This window comes from Haliotis rufescens, unplaced genomic scaffold (assembly GCF_023055435.1).
Source record: "Haliotis rufescens isolate VD_foot unplaced genomic scaffold, xgHalRufe1.0.p SCAF_4, whole genome shotgun sequence".
NCBI lineage: Eukaryota > Metazoa > Mollusca > Gastropoda > Lepetellida > Haliotidae > Haliotis > Haliotis rufescens.
Genome location: NW_025964112.1, coordinates 29,904,569 through 29,923,440, shown reverse-complemented (window position 1 = coordinate 29,923,440; position 18,872 = coordinate 29,904,569). Strand labels below are relative to the sequence as shown.

Sequence of the window (18,872 nt, the reverse complement as noted above, 5' to 3'; positions counted from 1 at the left end):
AGTCCTATCTGCCACTCATTTCACATACACATCCATTGTTAGTCATATCTGCCCCTCACTTCACATACACGCCCATTGTCAGCCATATCTGTCAATCACATCACATACACACCCATTCTTAGTCATATCTGCCACTCACTTCACATACACACCCATTGTTAGTCATATCTGCCACTCACATAACATACACGCCCATTGTTAGTCATATCTGCCACTCACTTCACATACACACCCATTGTTAGTCATATCTGCCTCTCATTTCACATACACGCCTATTGTTAGTCATATCTGCCAATCACTTCACATATACGCCCATTGTTAGTCATATCTGTCACTCTTTTCACATACACATTCATTGTTAGTCATATCTGCCACTCTCTTCACATACACGCCCATTGTCAGCCATATCTGTCAATCACTTCACATACACGCCCATTGTTAGTCATGTCTGTCACTCTCTTCACATTAACGCCCACTGTTAGTCATGTCTGTCACTCTCTTCACATACACACCCATTGTTAGTCATATCTGCCACTCACTTCACATACACGCCCATTGTTAGTCATATCTGCCACTCACTTCACATACACATCCATTGTTAGTCACATCTGCCTCTCACTTCACATACACGCCCATTGTCAGCCATATCTGTCAATCACATCACATACACGCCCATTGTTAGTCATATCTATCAATCACTTCACATACACACCCATTGTTAGTCATATCTGTCACTCTCTTCACATACACGCCCATTGTTAGTCATATCTGCCACTCACTTCACATACACATCCATTGTTAGTCATATCTCCCTCTCACTTCACATACACACCCATTGTTAGTCATATATGTCACTCTCTTCACATACATGCCCATTGTTAGTCATGACACTCACTCACTTCACATACACATTCATTGTTAGTCATATGTGCCACTCTCTTCACATACACGCCCATTGTCAGCCATATCTGTCAATCACTTCACATACACGCCCATTGTTAGTCATGTCTGTCACTCTCTTCACATTAACGCCCATTGTTAGTCATGTCTGTCACTCTCTTCACATACACACCCATTGTTAGTCATATCTGCCACTCACTTCACTTACACGCCCATTGTTAGTCCTATCTGCCACTCACTTCACATACACATCCATTGTTAGTCATATCTGCCCCTCACTTCACATACACGACCATTGTCAGCCATATCTGTCAATCACATCACATACACACCCATTCTTAGTCATATCTGCCACTCACTTCACATACACACCCATTGTTAGTCATATCTGCCACTCACATAACATACACGCCCATTGTTAGTCATATCTGCCACTCACTTCACATACACACCCATTGTTAGTCATATCTGCCTCTCATTTCACATACACGCCTATTGTTAGTCATATCTGCCAATCACTTCACATATACGCCCATTGTTAGTCATATCTGTCACTCTTTTCACATACACATTCATTGTTAGTCATATCTGCCACTCTCTTCACATACACGCCCATTGTCAGCCATATCTGTCAATCACTTCACATACACGCCCATTGTTAGTCATGTCTGTCACTCTCTTCACATTAACGCCCACTGTTAGTCATGTCTGTCACTCTCTTCACATACACACCCATTGTTAGTCATATCTGCCACTCACTTCACTTACACGCCCATTGTCAGCCAAATCTGTCAATCACATCACATACACACCCATTGTTAGTCATATCTGCCACTCACATAACATACACGCCCATTGTTAGTCATATCTGCCACTCTCTTCACTTACACGCCCATTGTTAGTCCTATCTGCCACTCACTTCACATACAAATCCATTGTTAGTCATATCTGCCTCTCACTTCACATACACGCCCATTGTCAGCCATATGTGTCAATCACATCACATACACACCCATTCTTAGTCATATCTGCCACTCACTTCACATACACACCCATTGTTAGTCATATCTGCCACTCACATAACATACACACCCATTGTTAGTCATATCTGCCACTCACTTCACATACACACCCATTGTTAGTCATATCTGCCACTCACTTCACATACACACCCATTGTTAGTCATATCTGCCACTCACATAACATACACGCCCATTGTTAGTCATATCTGCCACTCACTTCACATACACACCCATTGTTAGTCATATCTGCCTCTCATTTCACATACACGCCTATTGTTAGTCATATCTGCCAATCACTTCACATATACGCCCATTGTTAGTCATATCTTTCAATCACTTCACATATACAACCATTGCTAGTCCAATCTGTCACTCTCTTCACGTATACACCCATTGTTAGTCATATCTGTCAGTCTCTTCACATACACACCCATTGTTAGTCATATCTGCCACTCACTTCACATACACGCCCATTGTTAGTCATATCTGCCACTCACTTCACATACACACCCATTGTTTGTCATATCTGCCTCTCATTTCACATACACGCCTATTGTTAGTCATATCTGCCAATCACTTCACATATACGCCCATTGTTAGTCATATCTTTCAATCACTTCACATATACAACCATTGCTAGTCCAATCTGTCACTCTCTTCACATACACGCCCATTGTTAGTCATGTCTGTCACTCTCTTCACATTAACGCCCACTGTTAGTCATGTCTGTCACTCTCTTCACATACACACCCATTGTTAGTCATATCTGCCACTCACTTCACATACACGCCCATTGTTAGTCATATCTGCCACTCACTTCACATACACATCCATTGTTAGTCACATCTGCCTCTCACTTCACATACACGCCCATTGTCAGCCATATCTGTCAATCACATCACATACACGCCCATTGTTAGTCATATCTATCAATCACTTCACATACACACCCATTGTTAGTCATATCTGTCACTCTCTTCACATACACGCCCATTGTTAGTCATATCTGCCACTCACTTCACATACACATCCATTGTTAGTCATATCTCCCTCTCACTTCACATACACACCCATTGTTAGTCATATATGTCACTCTCTTCACATACATGCCCATTGTTAGTCATGACACTCACTCACTTCACATACACATTCATTGTTAGTCATATGTGCCACTCTCTTCACATACACGCCCATTGTCAGCCATATCTGTCAATCACTTCACATACACGCCCATTGTTAGTCATGTCTGTCACTCTCTTCACATTAACGCCCATTGTTAGTCATGTCTGTCACTCTCTTCACATACACACCCATTGTTAGTCATATCTGCCACTCACTTCACTTACACGCCCATTGTTAGTCCTATCTGCCACTCACTTCACATACACATCCATTGTTAGTCATATCTGCCCCTCACTTCACATACACGACCATTGTCAGCCATATCTGTCAATCACATCACATACACACCCATTCTTAGTCATATCTGCCACTCACTTCACATACACACCCATTGTTAGTCATATCTGCCACTCACATAACATACACGCCCATTGTTAGTCATATCTGCCACTCACTTCACATACACACCCATTGTTAGTCATATCTGCCACTCACTTCACATACACACCCATTGTTAGTCATATCTGCCTCTCATTTCACATACACGCCTATTGTTAGTCATATCTGCCAATCACTTCACATATACGCCCATTGTTAGTCATATCTGTCACTCTTTTCACATACACATTCATTGTTAGTCATATCTGCCACTCTCTTCACATACACGCCCATTGTCAGCCATATCTGTCAATCACTTCACATACACGCCCATTGTTAGTCATGTCTGTCACTCTCTTCACATTAACGCCCACTGTTAGTCATGTCTGTCACTCTCTTCACATACACACCCATTGTTAGTCATATCTGCCACTCACTTCACTTACACGCCCATTGTCAGCCAAATCTGTCAATCACATCACATACACACCCATTGTTAGTCATATCTGCCACTCACATAACATACACGCCCATTGTTAGTCATATCTGCCACTCTCTTCACTTACACGCCCATTGTTAGTCCTATCTGCCACTCACTTCACAAACACATCCATTGTTAGTCATATCTGCCTCTCACTTCACATACACGCCCATTGTCAGCCATATGTGTCAATCACATCACATACACACCCATTCTTAGTCATATCTGCCACTCACTTCACATACACACCCATTGTTAGTCATATCTGCCACTCACATAACATACACGCCCATTGTTAGTCATATCTGCCACTCACTTCACATACACACCCATTGTTAGTCATATCTGCCACTCACTTCACATACACACCCATTGTTAGTCATATCTGCCACTCACATAACATACACGCCCATTGTTAGTCATATCTGCCACTCACTTCACATACACACCCATTGTTAGTCATATCTGCCTCTCATTTCACATACACGCCTATTGTTAGTCATATCTGCCAATCACTTCACATATACGCCCATTGTTAGTCATATCTTTCAATCACTTCACATATACAACCATTGCTAGTCCAATCTGTCACTCTCTTCACGTATACACCCATTGTTAGTCATATCTGTCAGTCTCTTCACATACACACCCATTGTTAGTCATATCTGCCACTCACTTCACATACACGCCCATTGTTAGTCATATCTGCCACTCACTTCCCATACACATCCATTGTTAGTCATATCTCCCTCTCACTTCACATACACACCCATTGTTAGTCATATATGTCACTCTCTTCACATACATGCCCATTGTTAGTCATGACACTCACTCACTTCACATACACACTCATTGTTAGTGATATCTGCCACTCTCTTCACATACACGCCCATTGTCAGCCATATCTGTCAATCACTTCACATACACGCCCATTGTTAGTCATGTCTGTCACTCTCTTCACATTAACGCCCATTGTTAGTCATGTCTGTCACTCTCTTCACATACACACCCATTGTTAGTCATATCTGCTACTCACTTCACTTACACGCCCATTGTTAGTCATATCTGCCACTCAGGGATGGTCGGGTAGCCTAGTGGTTAAAGCGTTCGCTCGTCACGCCGAAATCCCGGTCTCGATTCCCGACATGGGTACAATGTGAGAAGCCCATTTCCGGTGTCACCCGCCTTGATATTGCTGGAATATTGCTAAAAGCGGCGTAAAACTATACTCACTCACTCATATCTGCCAATCACTTCACATACACGCCCATTGTTAGTCATATCTGTCACTCTCTTCACATACACGCCCATTGTTAGTCATATCTGCCACTCACTTCACATACACATCCATTGTTAGTCATATCTCCCTCTCACTTCACATACACACCCATTGTTAGTCATATATGTCACTCTCTTCACATACATGCCCATTGTTAGTCATGACACTCACTCACTTCACATACACACTCATTGTTAGTGATATCTGCCAATCACTTCACATATACACCCATTGTTAGTCAGATCTGACACACTCTTCACATACACATTCATTGTTAGTCATATCTGCCACTCACTTCACATAAACGCCCATTGACAGCCATATCTGTCAATAACTTCATATATACACCCATTGTTAGTCATATCTGTCATTCTCTTCGCATAAACGCCCATTGTTAGTCATATCTGCCACTCACTTCACATACACACCCATTGTTAGTCATATCTGTCAATCACTTCACATATACAACCATTGCTAGTCATATCTGTCACTCTCTTCACAAATACACCCATTGTTAGTCATATCTGTCACTCTCTTCACATACACACCCATTGTTAGTCATATCTGCCACTTACTTCACATACACGCCCATTGTTAGTCATATCTGCCACTTACTTCACATACACGCCCATTGTTAGTCATATCTCCCTCTCACTTCACATACACGCCTATTGTCAGCCATATCTGTCAATCACTTCACATATGCACCCATTGTTAGTCATATCCGTCACTATCTTCACATATACACCCATTGCAAGTCATATCTGTCAATCACTTCAGATATACACCCATTGTTAGTCATATCTGTCACTCTCTTCACATACACACCCATTGTTAGTCATATTTGCCACTCACTTCACATACACGCCCATTGTTAGTCATATCTGCCACTCACTTCACATACACATCCATTATTAGTCATATCTCCCTCTCACTTCACATACACACCCATTGTTAGTCATGTATGTCACTCTCTTCACATACATGCCCATTGTTAGTCATGACTGTCACTCACTTCACATACACATTCATTGTTAGTGATATCTGCCAATCACTTCACATATACGCCCATTGTTAGTCATATCTCTCACTCTTTTCACATACACATTCATTGTTAGTCATATCTCCCACTCTCTTCACATACACGCCCATTGTCAGCCATATCTGTCAATCACTTCACATACACGCCCATTGTTAGTCATGTCTGTCACTCTCTTCACATTAACGCCTATTGTTAGTCATGTCTGTCACTCTCTTCACATACACACCCATTGTTAGTCATATCTGCCACTCAGGGGCGGTCGGGTAGCCTAGTGGTTAAAGCGTTCGCTCGTCACGCCGGAGACCCGGGCTCGATTCCCGACATGGTTACAATGTGAGAAGCCCATTTCTGGTGTCCCCCGCCTTGATATTGCTGGAATATTGCTAAAAGCGGCGTAAAACTATACTCACTCACTTACTCACTCACTCATATCTGCCAATCACTTCACATACACGCCCATTGTCAGCCATATCTGTCAATCACTTCACATACACGCCCATTGTTAGTCATGTCTGTCACTCTCTTCACATTAACGCCCACTGTTAGTCATGTCTGTCACTCTCTTCACATACACACCCATTGTTAGTCATATCTGCCACTCACTTCACTTACACGCCCATTGTTAGTCATATCTGCCACTCACTTCACATACACATCCATTGTTAGTCACATCTGCCTCTCACTTCACATACACGCCCATTGTCAGCCATATCTGTCAATCACATCACATACACATCCATTGTTAGTCATATCTGCCTCTCACTTCACATACACGCCCATTGTCAGCCAAATCTGTCAATCACAACACATACACACCCATTGTTAGTCATATCTGCCACTCACATAACATACACGCCCATTGTTAGTCATATCTGCCACTCTCTTCACTTACACGCCCATTGTTAGTCCTATCTGCCACTCACTTCACATACACATCCATTGTTAGTCATATCTGCCTCTCACTTCACATACACGCCCATTGTCAGCCATATCTGTCAATCACATCACATACACACCCATTCTTAGTCATATCTGCCACTCACTTCACATACACGCCCATTGTTAGTCATATCTGCCACTCACATAACAAACACGCCCATTGTTAGTCATATCTGCCACTCACTTCACATACACACCCATTGTTAGTCATATCTGCCACTCACTTCACATACACACCCATTGTTAGTCATATCTGCCACTCACATAACATACACGCCCATTGTTAGTCATATCTGCCACTCACTTCACATACACACCCATTGTTAGTCATATCTGCCTCTCATTTCACATACACGCCTATTGTTAGTCATATCTGCCAATCACTTCACATATACGCCCATTGTTAGTCATATCTGTCACTCTTTTCACATACACATTCATTGTTAATCATATCTGCCACTCTCTTCACATACACGCCCATTGTCAGCCATATCTGTCAATCACTTCACATACACGCCCATTGTTAGTCATGTCTGTCACTCTCTTCACATTAACGCCCACTGTTAGTCATGTCTGTCACTCTCTTCACATACACACCCATTGTTAGTCATATCTGCCACTCACTTCACATACACGCCCATTGTTAGTCATATATGTCACTCTCTTCACATACATGCCCATTGTTAGTCATGACACTCACTCACTTCACATGCACACTCATTGTTAGTGATATCTGCCAATCACTTCACATATACGCCCATTGTTAGTCATATCTGTCACTCTTTTCACATACACATTCATTGTTAGTCATATCTGCCACTCTCTTCACATACACGCCCATTGTCAGCCATATCTGTCAATCACTTCACATACACGCCCATTGTTAGTCATATCTGTCACTCTCTTCACATTAACGCCCACTGTTAGTCATGTCTGTCACTCTCTTCACATACACACCCATTGTTAGTCATATCTGCCACTCACTTCACTTACACGCCCATTGTTAGTCATATCTGCCACTCACTTCACATACACATCCATTGTTAGTCATATCTGCCTCTCACTTCACATACACGCCCATTGTCAGCCATATCTGTCAATCACATCACATACACATCCATTGTTAGTCATATCTGCCTCTCACTTCACATACACGCCCATTGTCAGCCAAATCTGTCAATCACATCACATACACACCCATTGTTAGTCATATCTGCCACTCACATAACATACACGCCCATTGTTAGTCATATCTGCCACTCTCTTCACTTACACGCCCATTGTTAGTCCTATCTGCCACTCACTTCACATACACATACATTGTTAGTCATATCTGCCTCTCACTTCACATACACGCCCATTGTCAGCCATATCTGTCAATCACATCACATACACACCCATTGTTAGTCATATCTGCCACTCACTTCACATACACACCCATTGTTAGTCATATCTGCCACTCACTTCACATACACGCCCATTGTTAGTCATATCTGCCACTCACTTCACATACACACCCATTGTTAGTCATATCTGCCACTCACTTCACATACACACCCATTGTTAGTCATATCTGCCACTCACATAACATACACGCCCATTGTTAGTCATATCTGCCACTCACTTCACATACACACCCATTGTTAGTCATATCTGCCTCTCATTTCACATACACGCCTATTGTTAGTCATATCTGCCAATCACTTCACATATACGCCCATTGTTAGTCATATCTGTCACTCTTTTCACATACACATTCATTGTTAGTCATATCTGCCACTCTCTTCACATACACGCCCATTGTCAGTCATATCTGCCACTCTCTTCACTTACACGCCCATTGTTAGTCCTATCTGCCACTCACTTCACATACACATACATTGTTAGTCATATCTGCCTCTCACTTCACATACACGCCCATTGTCAGCCATATCTGTCAATCACATCACATACACACCCATTGTTAGTCATATCTGCCACTCACTTCACATACACACCCATTGTTAGTCATATCTGCCACTCACTTCACATACACGCCCATTGTTAGTCATATCTGCCACTCACTTCACATACACACCCATTGTTAGTCATATCTGCCACTCACTTCACATACACACCCATTGTTAGTCATATCTGCCACTCACATAACATACACACCCATTGTTAGTCATATCTGCCACTCACTTCACATACACACCCATTGTTAGTCATATCTGCCTCTCATTTCACATACACGCCTATTGTTAGTCATATCTGCCAATCACTTCACATATACGCCCATTGTTAGTCATATCTGTCACTCTTTTCACATACACATTCATTGTTAGTCATATCTGCCACTCTCTTCACATACACGCCCATTGTCAGCCATATCTGTCAATCACTTCACATACACGCCCATTGTTAGTCATGTCTGTCACTCTCATCACATTAACGCCCACTGTTAGTCATGTCTGTCACTCTCTTCACATACACACCCATTGTTAGTCATATCTGCCACTCACTTCACTTACACGCCCATTGTTAGTCATATCTGCCACTCACTTCACATACACATCCATTGTTAGTCATATCTGCCTCTCACTTCACATACACGCCCATTGTCAGCCATATCTGTCAATCACATCACATACACACCCATTGTTAGTCATATCTGCCACTCACTTCACATACACACCCATTGTTAGTCATATCTGCCACTCACATAACATACACGCCCATTGTTAGTCATATCTGCCACTCACTTCACATACACACCCATTGTTAGTCATATCTGCCTCTCATTTCACATACACGCCTATTGTTAGTCATATCTGCCTCTCACTTCTCATACACACCCATTGTTAGTCATATCTGTCGCTAACTTCTCATACACACCCATTCTTAGTCATATATGTCGCTAACTTCTCATACACACCCATTGTTAGTCATATATGTCGCTAACTTCTCATACACACCCATTGTTAGTCATATCTGTTGCTAACTTCTCATACACACCCATTGTTAGTCATATCTGTCGCTAACTTCTCATACACACCCATTCTTAGTCATATCTGTCGCTAACTTCTCATACACACTCATTGTTAGTCATATATGTCGCTAACTTCTCATACACATCCATTGTTAGTCATATCTATCTATGACCTCACATACACACCCATTGTTAGTCATATCTGTCGCTAACCTCTCATACACATCCATTGTTAGTCACATCTGTCTATGACCTCACATACACACCCATTGTTAGTCATATCTGTCGCTAACTTCTCATACACATCCATTGTTAGTCACATCTGTCTATGACCTCACATACACACACATTGTTTGTCATATGTGTCGCTAACTTCTCATACACATCCATTGTTAGTCATATCTGTCTATGACCTCACATACACACCTATTGCTAGTCATATCTGTCGCAAACTTCTCATACACATCCATTGTTAGTCACATCGTCTATCACCTCACATACACGCCCATTGTTAGTCATATCTGTCGCTAACTTCTCATACACATCCATTGTTAGTCATATCTGTCTATGACCTCACATACACACCTATTGCTAGTCATATCTGTCGCTAACTTCTCATACACATCCATTGTTAGTCATATCTATCTATGACCTCACATACACACCCATTGTTAGTCATATCTGTCGCTAACTTCTCATACACATCCATTGTTAGTCACATCTGTCTATGACCTCACATACACACCCATTGTTAGTCATATCTGTCGCTAACTTCTCATACACATCCATTGTTAGTCACATCTGTCTATGACCTCACATACACACACATTGTTTGTCATATGTGTCGCTAACTTCTCATACACATCCATTGTTAGTCATATCTGTCTATGACCTCACATACACACCTATTGCTAGTCATATCTGTCGCAAACTTCTCATACACATCCATTGTTAGTCACATCGTCTATCACCTCACATACACGCCCATTGTTAGTCATATCTGTCGCTAACTTCTCATACACATCCATTGTTAGTCATATCTGCCAGTCACTTCACATTTACGCCCATTGTCAGTCATATCTACCAATCACTTCACATTTACACCAGTTGCTAGTCATATCTGCCAATCTCTTCACATACGCACTCATTGTTAGTTATATCTGTCACTCTCTTCACATAAACGCCCATTGTCAGCCATATCTGTCAATCACTTCACATATACACCCATTGTTAGTCATATCTGTCACTCTCTTCACATACACGCCCATTGTCAGCCATATCTGTCAATAACTTCACATACACGCCCATTGTTAGTCATATCTGTCACTCTCTTCACATACACACCCATTGTTAGTCATATCTGCTACTCACTTCACTTACACGCCCATAGTAAGTCATATCTGCCACTCACTTCACATACACACCCATTGTTAGTCATGTATGTCACTCTCTTCACATACACATTCATTGTTAGGCATATCTGCCACCCAATTCACATATACGCCCATTGTTAGTCATATCTATCAATCACTTCACAAACACGCCCATTGTTAGTCATATCTGTCACTCTCTTCATATATACACCCATTGGAAGTCATATCTTTCAATCACTTCACATATACAACCATTGCTAGTCCAATCTGTCACTCTCTTCACGTATACACCCATTGTTAGTCATATCTGTCAGTCTCTTCACATACACACCCATTGTTAGTCATATCTGCCACTCACTTCACATACACGCCCATTGTTAGTCATATCTGCCACTCACTTCCCATACACATCCATTGTTAGTCATATCTCCCTCTCACTTCACATACACACCCATTGTTAGTCATATATGTCACTCTCTTCACATACATGCCCATTGTTAGTCATGACACTCACTCACTTCACATACACACTCATTGTTAGTGATATCTGCCAATCACTTCACATATACGCCCATTGTTAGTCATATCTGTCACTCTTTTCACATACACATTCATTGTTAGTCATATGTGCCACTCTCTTCACATACACGCCCATTGTCAGCCATATCTGTCAATCACTTCACATACACGCCCATTGTTAGTCATGTCTGTCACTCTCTTCACATTAACGCCCATTGTTAGTCATGTCTGTCACTCTCTTCACATACACACCCATTGTTAGTCATATCTGCTACTCACTTCACTTACACGCCCATTGCTAGTCATATCTGCCACTCAGGGATGGTCGGGTAGCCTAGTGGTTAAAGCGTTCGCTCGTCACGCCGAAGACCCGGTCTCGATTCCCGACATGGGTACAATGTGAGAAGCCCATTTCCGGTGTCACCCGCCTTGATATTGCTGGAATATTGCTAAAAGCGGCGTAAAACTATACTCACTCACTCATATCTGCCAATCACTTCACATACACGCCCATTGTTAGTCATATCTGTCACTCTCTTCACATACACACCCATTGTTAGTCATATCTGCCACTCACTTCACATACACACCCATTGTTAGTCATATCTGCCTCTCACTTCACATATACGCCCATTGTTAGTCATGTATGTCACTCTCTTCACATACAAACCCATTGTCAGCCATATCTGTCAATCACTTCACATAAACACCCATTGTTAGTCATATCTGTCACTCTCTTCACATATACACCCATTGTTAGTCATATCTGACACACTCTTCACATACACATTCATTGTTAGTCATATCTGCCACTCACTTCACATAAACGCCCATTGACAGCCATATCTGTCAATAACTTCACATATACACCCATTGTTAGTCATATCTGTCATTCTCTTCGCATAAACGCCCATTGTTAGTCATATCTGCCACTCACTTCACATACACACCCATTGTTAGTCATATCTGTCAATCACTTCACATATACAACCATTGCTAGTCATATCTGTCACTCTCTTCACATATACACCCATTGTTAGTCATATCTGTCACTCTCTTCACATACACACCCATTGTTAGTCATATCTGCCACTTACTTCACATACACGCCCATTGTTAGTCATATCTCCCTCTCACTTCACATACACGCCTATTGTCAGCCATATCTGTCAATCACTTCACATATGCACCCATTGTTAGTCATATCCGTCACTATCTTCACATATACACCCATTGCAAGTCATATCTGTCAATCACTTCAGATATACACCCATTGTTAGTCATATCTGTCACTCTCTTCACATACACACCCATTGTTAGTCATATCTGCCACTCACTTCACATACACGCCCATTGTTAGTCATATCTGCCACTCACTTCACATACACATCCATTATTAGTCATATCTCCCTCTCACTTCACATACACACCCATTGTTAGTCATGTATGTCACTCTCTTCACATACATGCCCATTGTTAGTCATGACTGTCACTCACTTCACATACACATTCATTGTTAGTGATATCTGCCAATCACTTCACATATACGCCCATTGTTAGTCATATCTGTCACTCTTTTCACATACACATTCATTGTTAGTCATATGTGCCACTCTCTTCACATACACGCCCATTGTCAGCCATATCTGTCAATCACTTCACATACACGCCCATTGCTAGTCATGTCTGTCACTCTCTTCACATTAACGCCTATTGTTAGTCATGTCTGTCACTCTCTTCACATACACACCCATTGTTAGTCATATCTGCCACTCAGGGGCGGTCGGGTAGCCTAGTGGTTAAAGCGTTCGCTCGTCACGCCGGAGACCCGGGCTCGATTCCCGACATGGTTACAATGTGAGAAGCCCATTTCTGGTGTCCCCCGCCTTGATATTGCTGGAATATTGCTAAAAGCGGCGTAAAACTATACTCACTCACTCACTCACTCACTCATATCTGCCAATCACTTCACATACACGCCCATTGTTAGTCATATCTGTCACTCTCTTCACATACACACCCATTGTTAGTCATATCTGCCACTCACTTCACATACACACCCATTGTTAGTCATATCTCTCACTCTCTTCACATACACGCCCATTGTTAGTCATGTATGTCACTCTCTTCACATACACACCCATTGTCAGCCATATCTGTCAATCACTTCACATACACACCCATTGTTAGTCATATCTGTCACTCTCTTCACATATACACCCATTGTTAGTCATATCTGACACACTCTTCACATACACATTCATTGTTAGTCATATCTGCCACTCACTTCACATAAACGCCCATTGACAGCCATATCTGTCAATAACTTCACATATACACCCATTGTTAGTCATATCTGTCATTCTCTTCGCATAAACGCCCATTGTTAGTCATATCTGCCACTCACTTCACATACACACCCATTGTTAGTCATATCTCTCACTCTCTTCACATACACGTCCATTGTTAGTCATATCTGCCACTCACTTCACATACACACCCTTTGTTAGTCATGTCTGTCACTCTCTTCACATACACGCCCATTGTCAGCCATATCTGTCAATCACTTCACATACACATCCATTGTTAGTCATATCTGCCTCTCACTTCACATACACGCCCATTGTTAGTCATGTATGTCACTCTCTTCACATACACACCCATTGACAGCCATATCTGTCAATCACTTCACATATACACCCATTGTTAGTCATATCTTCCACTCACTTCACATACACACCCATTGTTAGTCATATCCGTCTCTCACTTCACATGCACGCCCATTGTTGGTCACATCTGCCACTCACTTCACATACACACCCATTGTTAGTCATATCTCTCACTCTCTTCACATACACGCCAATTGTTAGTCATATCTGCCACTCACTTCACATACACACCCTTTGTTAGTCATGTCTGTCACTCTCTTCACATACACGCCCATTGTCAGCCATATCTGTCAATCACTTCACATACACATCCATTGTTAGTCATATCTGCCTCTCACTTCACATACACGCCCATTGTTAGTCATGTATGTCACTCTCTTCACATACACACCCATTGACAGCCATATCGGTCAATCACTTCACATATACACCCATTGTTAGTCATATCTTCCACTCACTTCACATACACACCCATTTTTAGTCATATCCGTCTCTCACTTCACATACACGCCCATTGTTAGTCACATCTGCCAATCACTTCACATACACGCCCATTGTTAGTCATATCTGTCACTCTCTTCACATACACGCCCATTGTTAGTCATATCCGTCTCTAACTTCACATACACACCCATTGTTAGTCATATCCGTCTCTCACTTCAAATACACACCCATTGTTAGTCACATCTGCCAATCACTTCACATACACACCCATTGTTAGTCACATCTGTCACTCTCTTCACATACACGCCCATTGTTAGTCACATCTGCCTCTCACTTCACATACACGCCCATTGTTAGTCATGTCTGTCACTCTCTTCACATACACATCCATTGTTAGTCACATCTGCCAATCACTTCACATACACACCCATTGTTAGTCACATCTGCCAATCACTTCACATACACACCCATTGTTAGTCACATCTGTCACTCTCTTCACATACACGCCCATTGTTAGTCACATCTGCCTCTCACTTCACATACACGCCCATTGTTAGTCATGTCTGTCACTCTCTTCACATACACGCCCATTGTTAGTCACATCTGCCAATCACTTCACATACACACCCATTGTTAGTCACATCTGTCACTCTCTTCACATATACGCCCATTGTCAGCCTTTCAGTTCACATACACTTGGTATGGTATATTTGATTTCCAAACAAAAGCAAACTTTATTTTGTTTTGCTACAAAAACACATTTCTACTGAAATTAGCAAGTTGTAGGCATGCCTGCCCATCGTTTCACATTAATGTATTTCAAAAGAAAACCCAACCGTTTAGTAGCGAGAAGAAATTTGTGCAGTTATGTTTTTCATGTGCGCCATAGTATTGGAAGAACTAACTGGAAAATCAGGAAGGGTTGAGAGTTTTACAAACACAAGAGGACTGGCCTCGTATGATAATAAGATTATTCCTGTCTGGCAGTCATCGAAGTTTTAAAAAAGACACATGAGTTGGACGAAACATAAAAATATGAAGATATTTTAGTTCACCTGGTCCTTTATCATTTTATTGTCACGTTGCACGCCATCTATCCGTCCAACCCATCATGTCAGACTGACCCTTAACTTAAGATTTCTCAGAATTGACTGAAATGATTATTCTGAAACATAAGGAGGAAGCCGTGCGCCATATCATCTTTTCCATAGTATTTTACAGCAAGATTTAAGGATTTGTTTTGATGGGCTTTAATTGAAAAAAGAAACACTAGCATTCCTGAACAAAATATCTTCACTGCGTCTTAGTCACAATGTTAGTACATCCGTTTTAGGAATTAATCAAGTTGGTTGACTTGATGAGTTCCAACAACAGTTGGATAGATATTCTTTTCTACGCACTGTGGAATTGGAAATGAAAGCAGATGACGTGGGCTGCTTCTGTTTTGCATTAAATTAAAACTTTCTAATATTGCAACAATGCGGAACTTAATAGAAAGGTGTTATTACTAGTGATATTACGAGATCAAACGTGCTACTGTGCAAAATAGGAATCACAGAATGTTTGTATGGTAACATCCTCACACAGTTGGTGTATTGCTAATGGGCATACCACAACATCCATTCGCTTATTTTATGATACCATGATACAATATACAGATCTATATTATTTATAACAGTACTGTTACACGTTTGATAAAATATAAGGTAAATGCAAACACCATTTCTGTTGACAGGATGTTACCGCCATCCTGACTCTGGTTCCTGTACAAAGAATTTCACAAGATACTTTTTTAACATCACAAGCGGGCAGTGTGAGAAGTTTCAGTATGGTGGATGTCAAGGCAACGGAAATCGGTTTGTGACCTTATCCGACTGCAGTATGACATGCCAGTGCTCGTCTTGTGTAGTACCAAATGGTCAGTGTTCTGGCTACTTCTACAACAAACACACTCGCACATGTCGCTATACATCCCAGAAGAGCTGCAGTGCTAGTCAGCCCAACATGTTTGACACGAGTGCTCTGTGCACTAATAAATGTAACATCTGTGACTTGCCATCGGAATCAGGGCCTTGTACCAGTAATAGACAGCTATACTACTACGACAAAACAGCACCACAGCCGGGGTGCCGCCGATTCACGTGGGGAGGATGTGGCGGTAATGCCAACATGTTTTTGACGGAAGAAATGTGCCAGTACAAATGCGGTGCTGCTGATAACCCTGAGAAAGAGACAGGTCACGTTCCTGGGGTGTGAGTCCGGCTCGAAGACATTGCCATGCTGAATTACACTGAATTACATCTCGCCACCATTTACCAAAATAGAACCAAGTTGATCTAGTGTCGTCGATGCAACAAGATAATGTTTTTCATGTAAACAATCTTTACCTTCAGCGCTTTAGACGCCCATTGCAGTTCGTTACATTTTCAAGACCACGTTTGTCGCATTAAAATGTTTCAGATTATAGGTACAAATAGTTGTTGTTCTTTTCATTGTGTCCCGTCTACACGACAGCCTCGGTTTATCAGTTTATATTTAGATGACATTGAACATGTCAGATCGACATGATCTAAGTTGTGAACTTGGTATTGCAAAAAGCAACCTGGCTCTCAGGTTTGACTGAAGGTTCTGTAATAGTTGCAATATGGGATTGAGTAAATCAAATTAGGTTTATCGTCGCTTTGAACGTAAAAAAAAAAAGATATATCAGAGAATGTCAGCTTGTTGTGTGATTTTGGTAAAACCCATAGACATAGGTAAGGTGAGGACAAAGCAAGGATCGTAGTCGGGGCGAGTCTGGGATTCGAACCCGTGATTAGTTGATTCGGAAAAGGGTCGCAAATACAGGGAATTGCGACACCTTAGAGCACTGTATTCACCCGTGCCCGCAACCGCAAAGAACAAACTATATGAAAAAAAATCGTAAAGGAAAAGCACACGCCAACTGAAGGTAATAAACATGCAAACAATAATACAACGATAGTAGTTGAGGACAGCGCTTCAGTACCGCTCCTGGCTTCTGATTGGTCGAGAGGATCACGTGACCTCTGTGACGTCACTTCCGGCCACGTGACCCCTGCGCAGTGCATGATGGGTCCTGCGTGCGCATCCAAGATGGCGGCCCATCCGTTTCTGGTGGCGTGCGCCTCCAAGATGGCGTCACATCCGTTTCCGGCGGCGTGCGCGCCTCCAAGATGGCGGCGCATCCGTTTCAGGTGGCGCGCGCACCTCCAAGATGGCGTCGCATCCGTTTCCGGTGGCGTGCGCACCTCCAAGAGGGCGTCGCATCCGTTTCCGGGGAGGAGGGAAGGGGAACAAACCCAGAGAAGCGGTCGTACAAGGTGAACAAGATCGACATGGTTGTTGTTCTTTGGTTGTTCTAAAAATAGAAAAGGCGGTGGTGGTGAAGGGAGCGAGGAGGAGGAGGAGGAGGGAGGAGGAGGGAGAAGGAGGGATGGAGGAGGGAGGAGGAGGGGGAGGAGGGATTCAGGGAGGGAGGAAGGCGGGAAGGGAGTCGGGTTCTTTGTTTTGTTTTGTTTTGTTTTGGTGTGTGGCGATGGCATGTGGAGATGATAGCTCACTGAGACGAGCTTATCATACACAGTCGACGACTCTGCCACTTTGTTGCTAGGTTGACGTCATATCGGCGAAGGATCTTGCAACAACATTCCACAAATCATGTCATCGGGTATGGTGATGTGATTGTAAACTTTGAGGTGTAAGGTTTCGTTCC

General features: G+C 42.2%; 1 protein-coding gene across 2 annotated transcripts in view; it reads left to right on the top strand.

Annotated features, from left to right (window-relative positions):
- The window catches only part of LOC124150129 (carboxypeptidase inhibitor SmCI-like), a 30,677-nt gene extending 13,072 nt beyond the window's left edge, over window positions 1-17,605 (top strand). For both annotated transcript variants that reach the window (XM_046522054.1, XM_046522053.2), the window contains exon 4: window positions 16,875-17,605. In XM_046522054.1, the coding sequence (XP_046378010.1) occupies window positions 16,875-17,395 (521 nt within the window). In that variant the 3' untranslated portion in view covers window positions 17,396-17,605. The remainder of the gene's footprint in view (window positions 1-16,874) is intronic.
- Window positions 17,606-18,872: the final 1,267 nt, after the last annotated feature.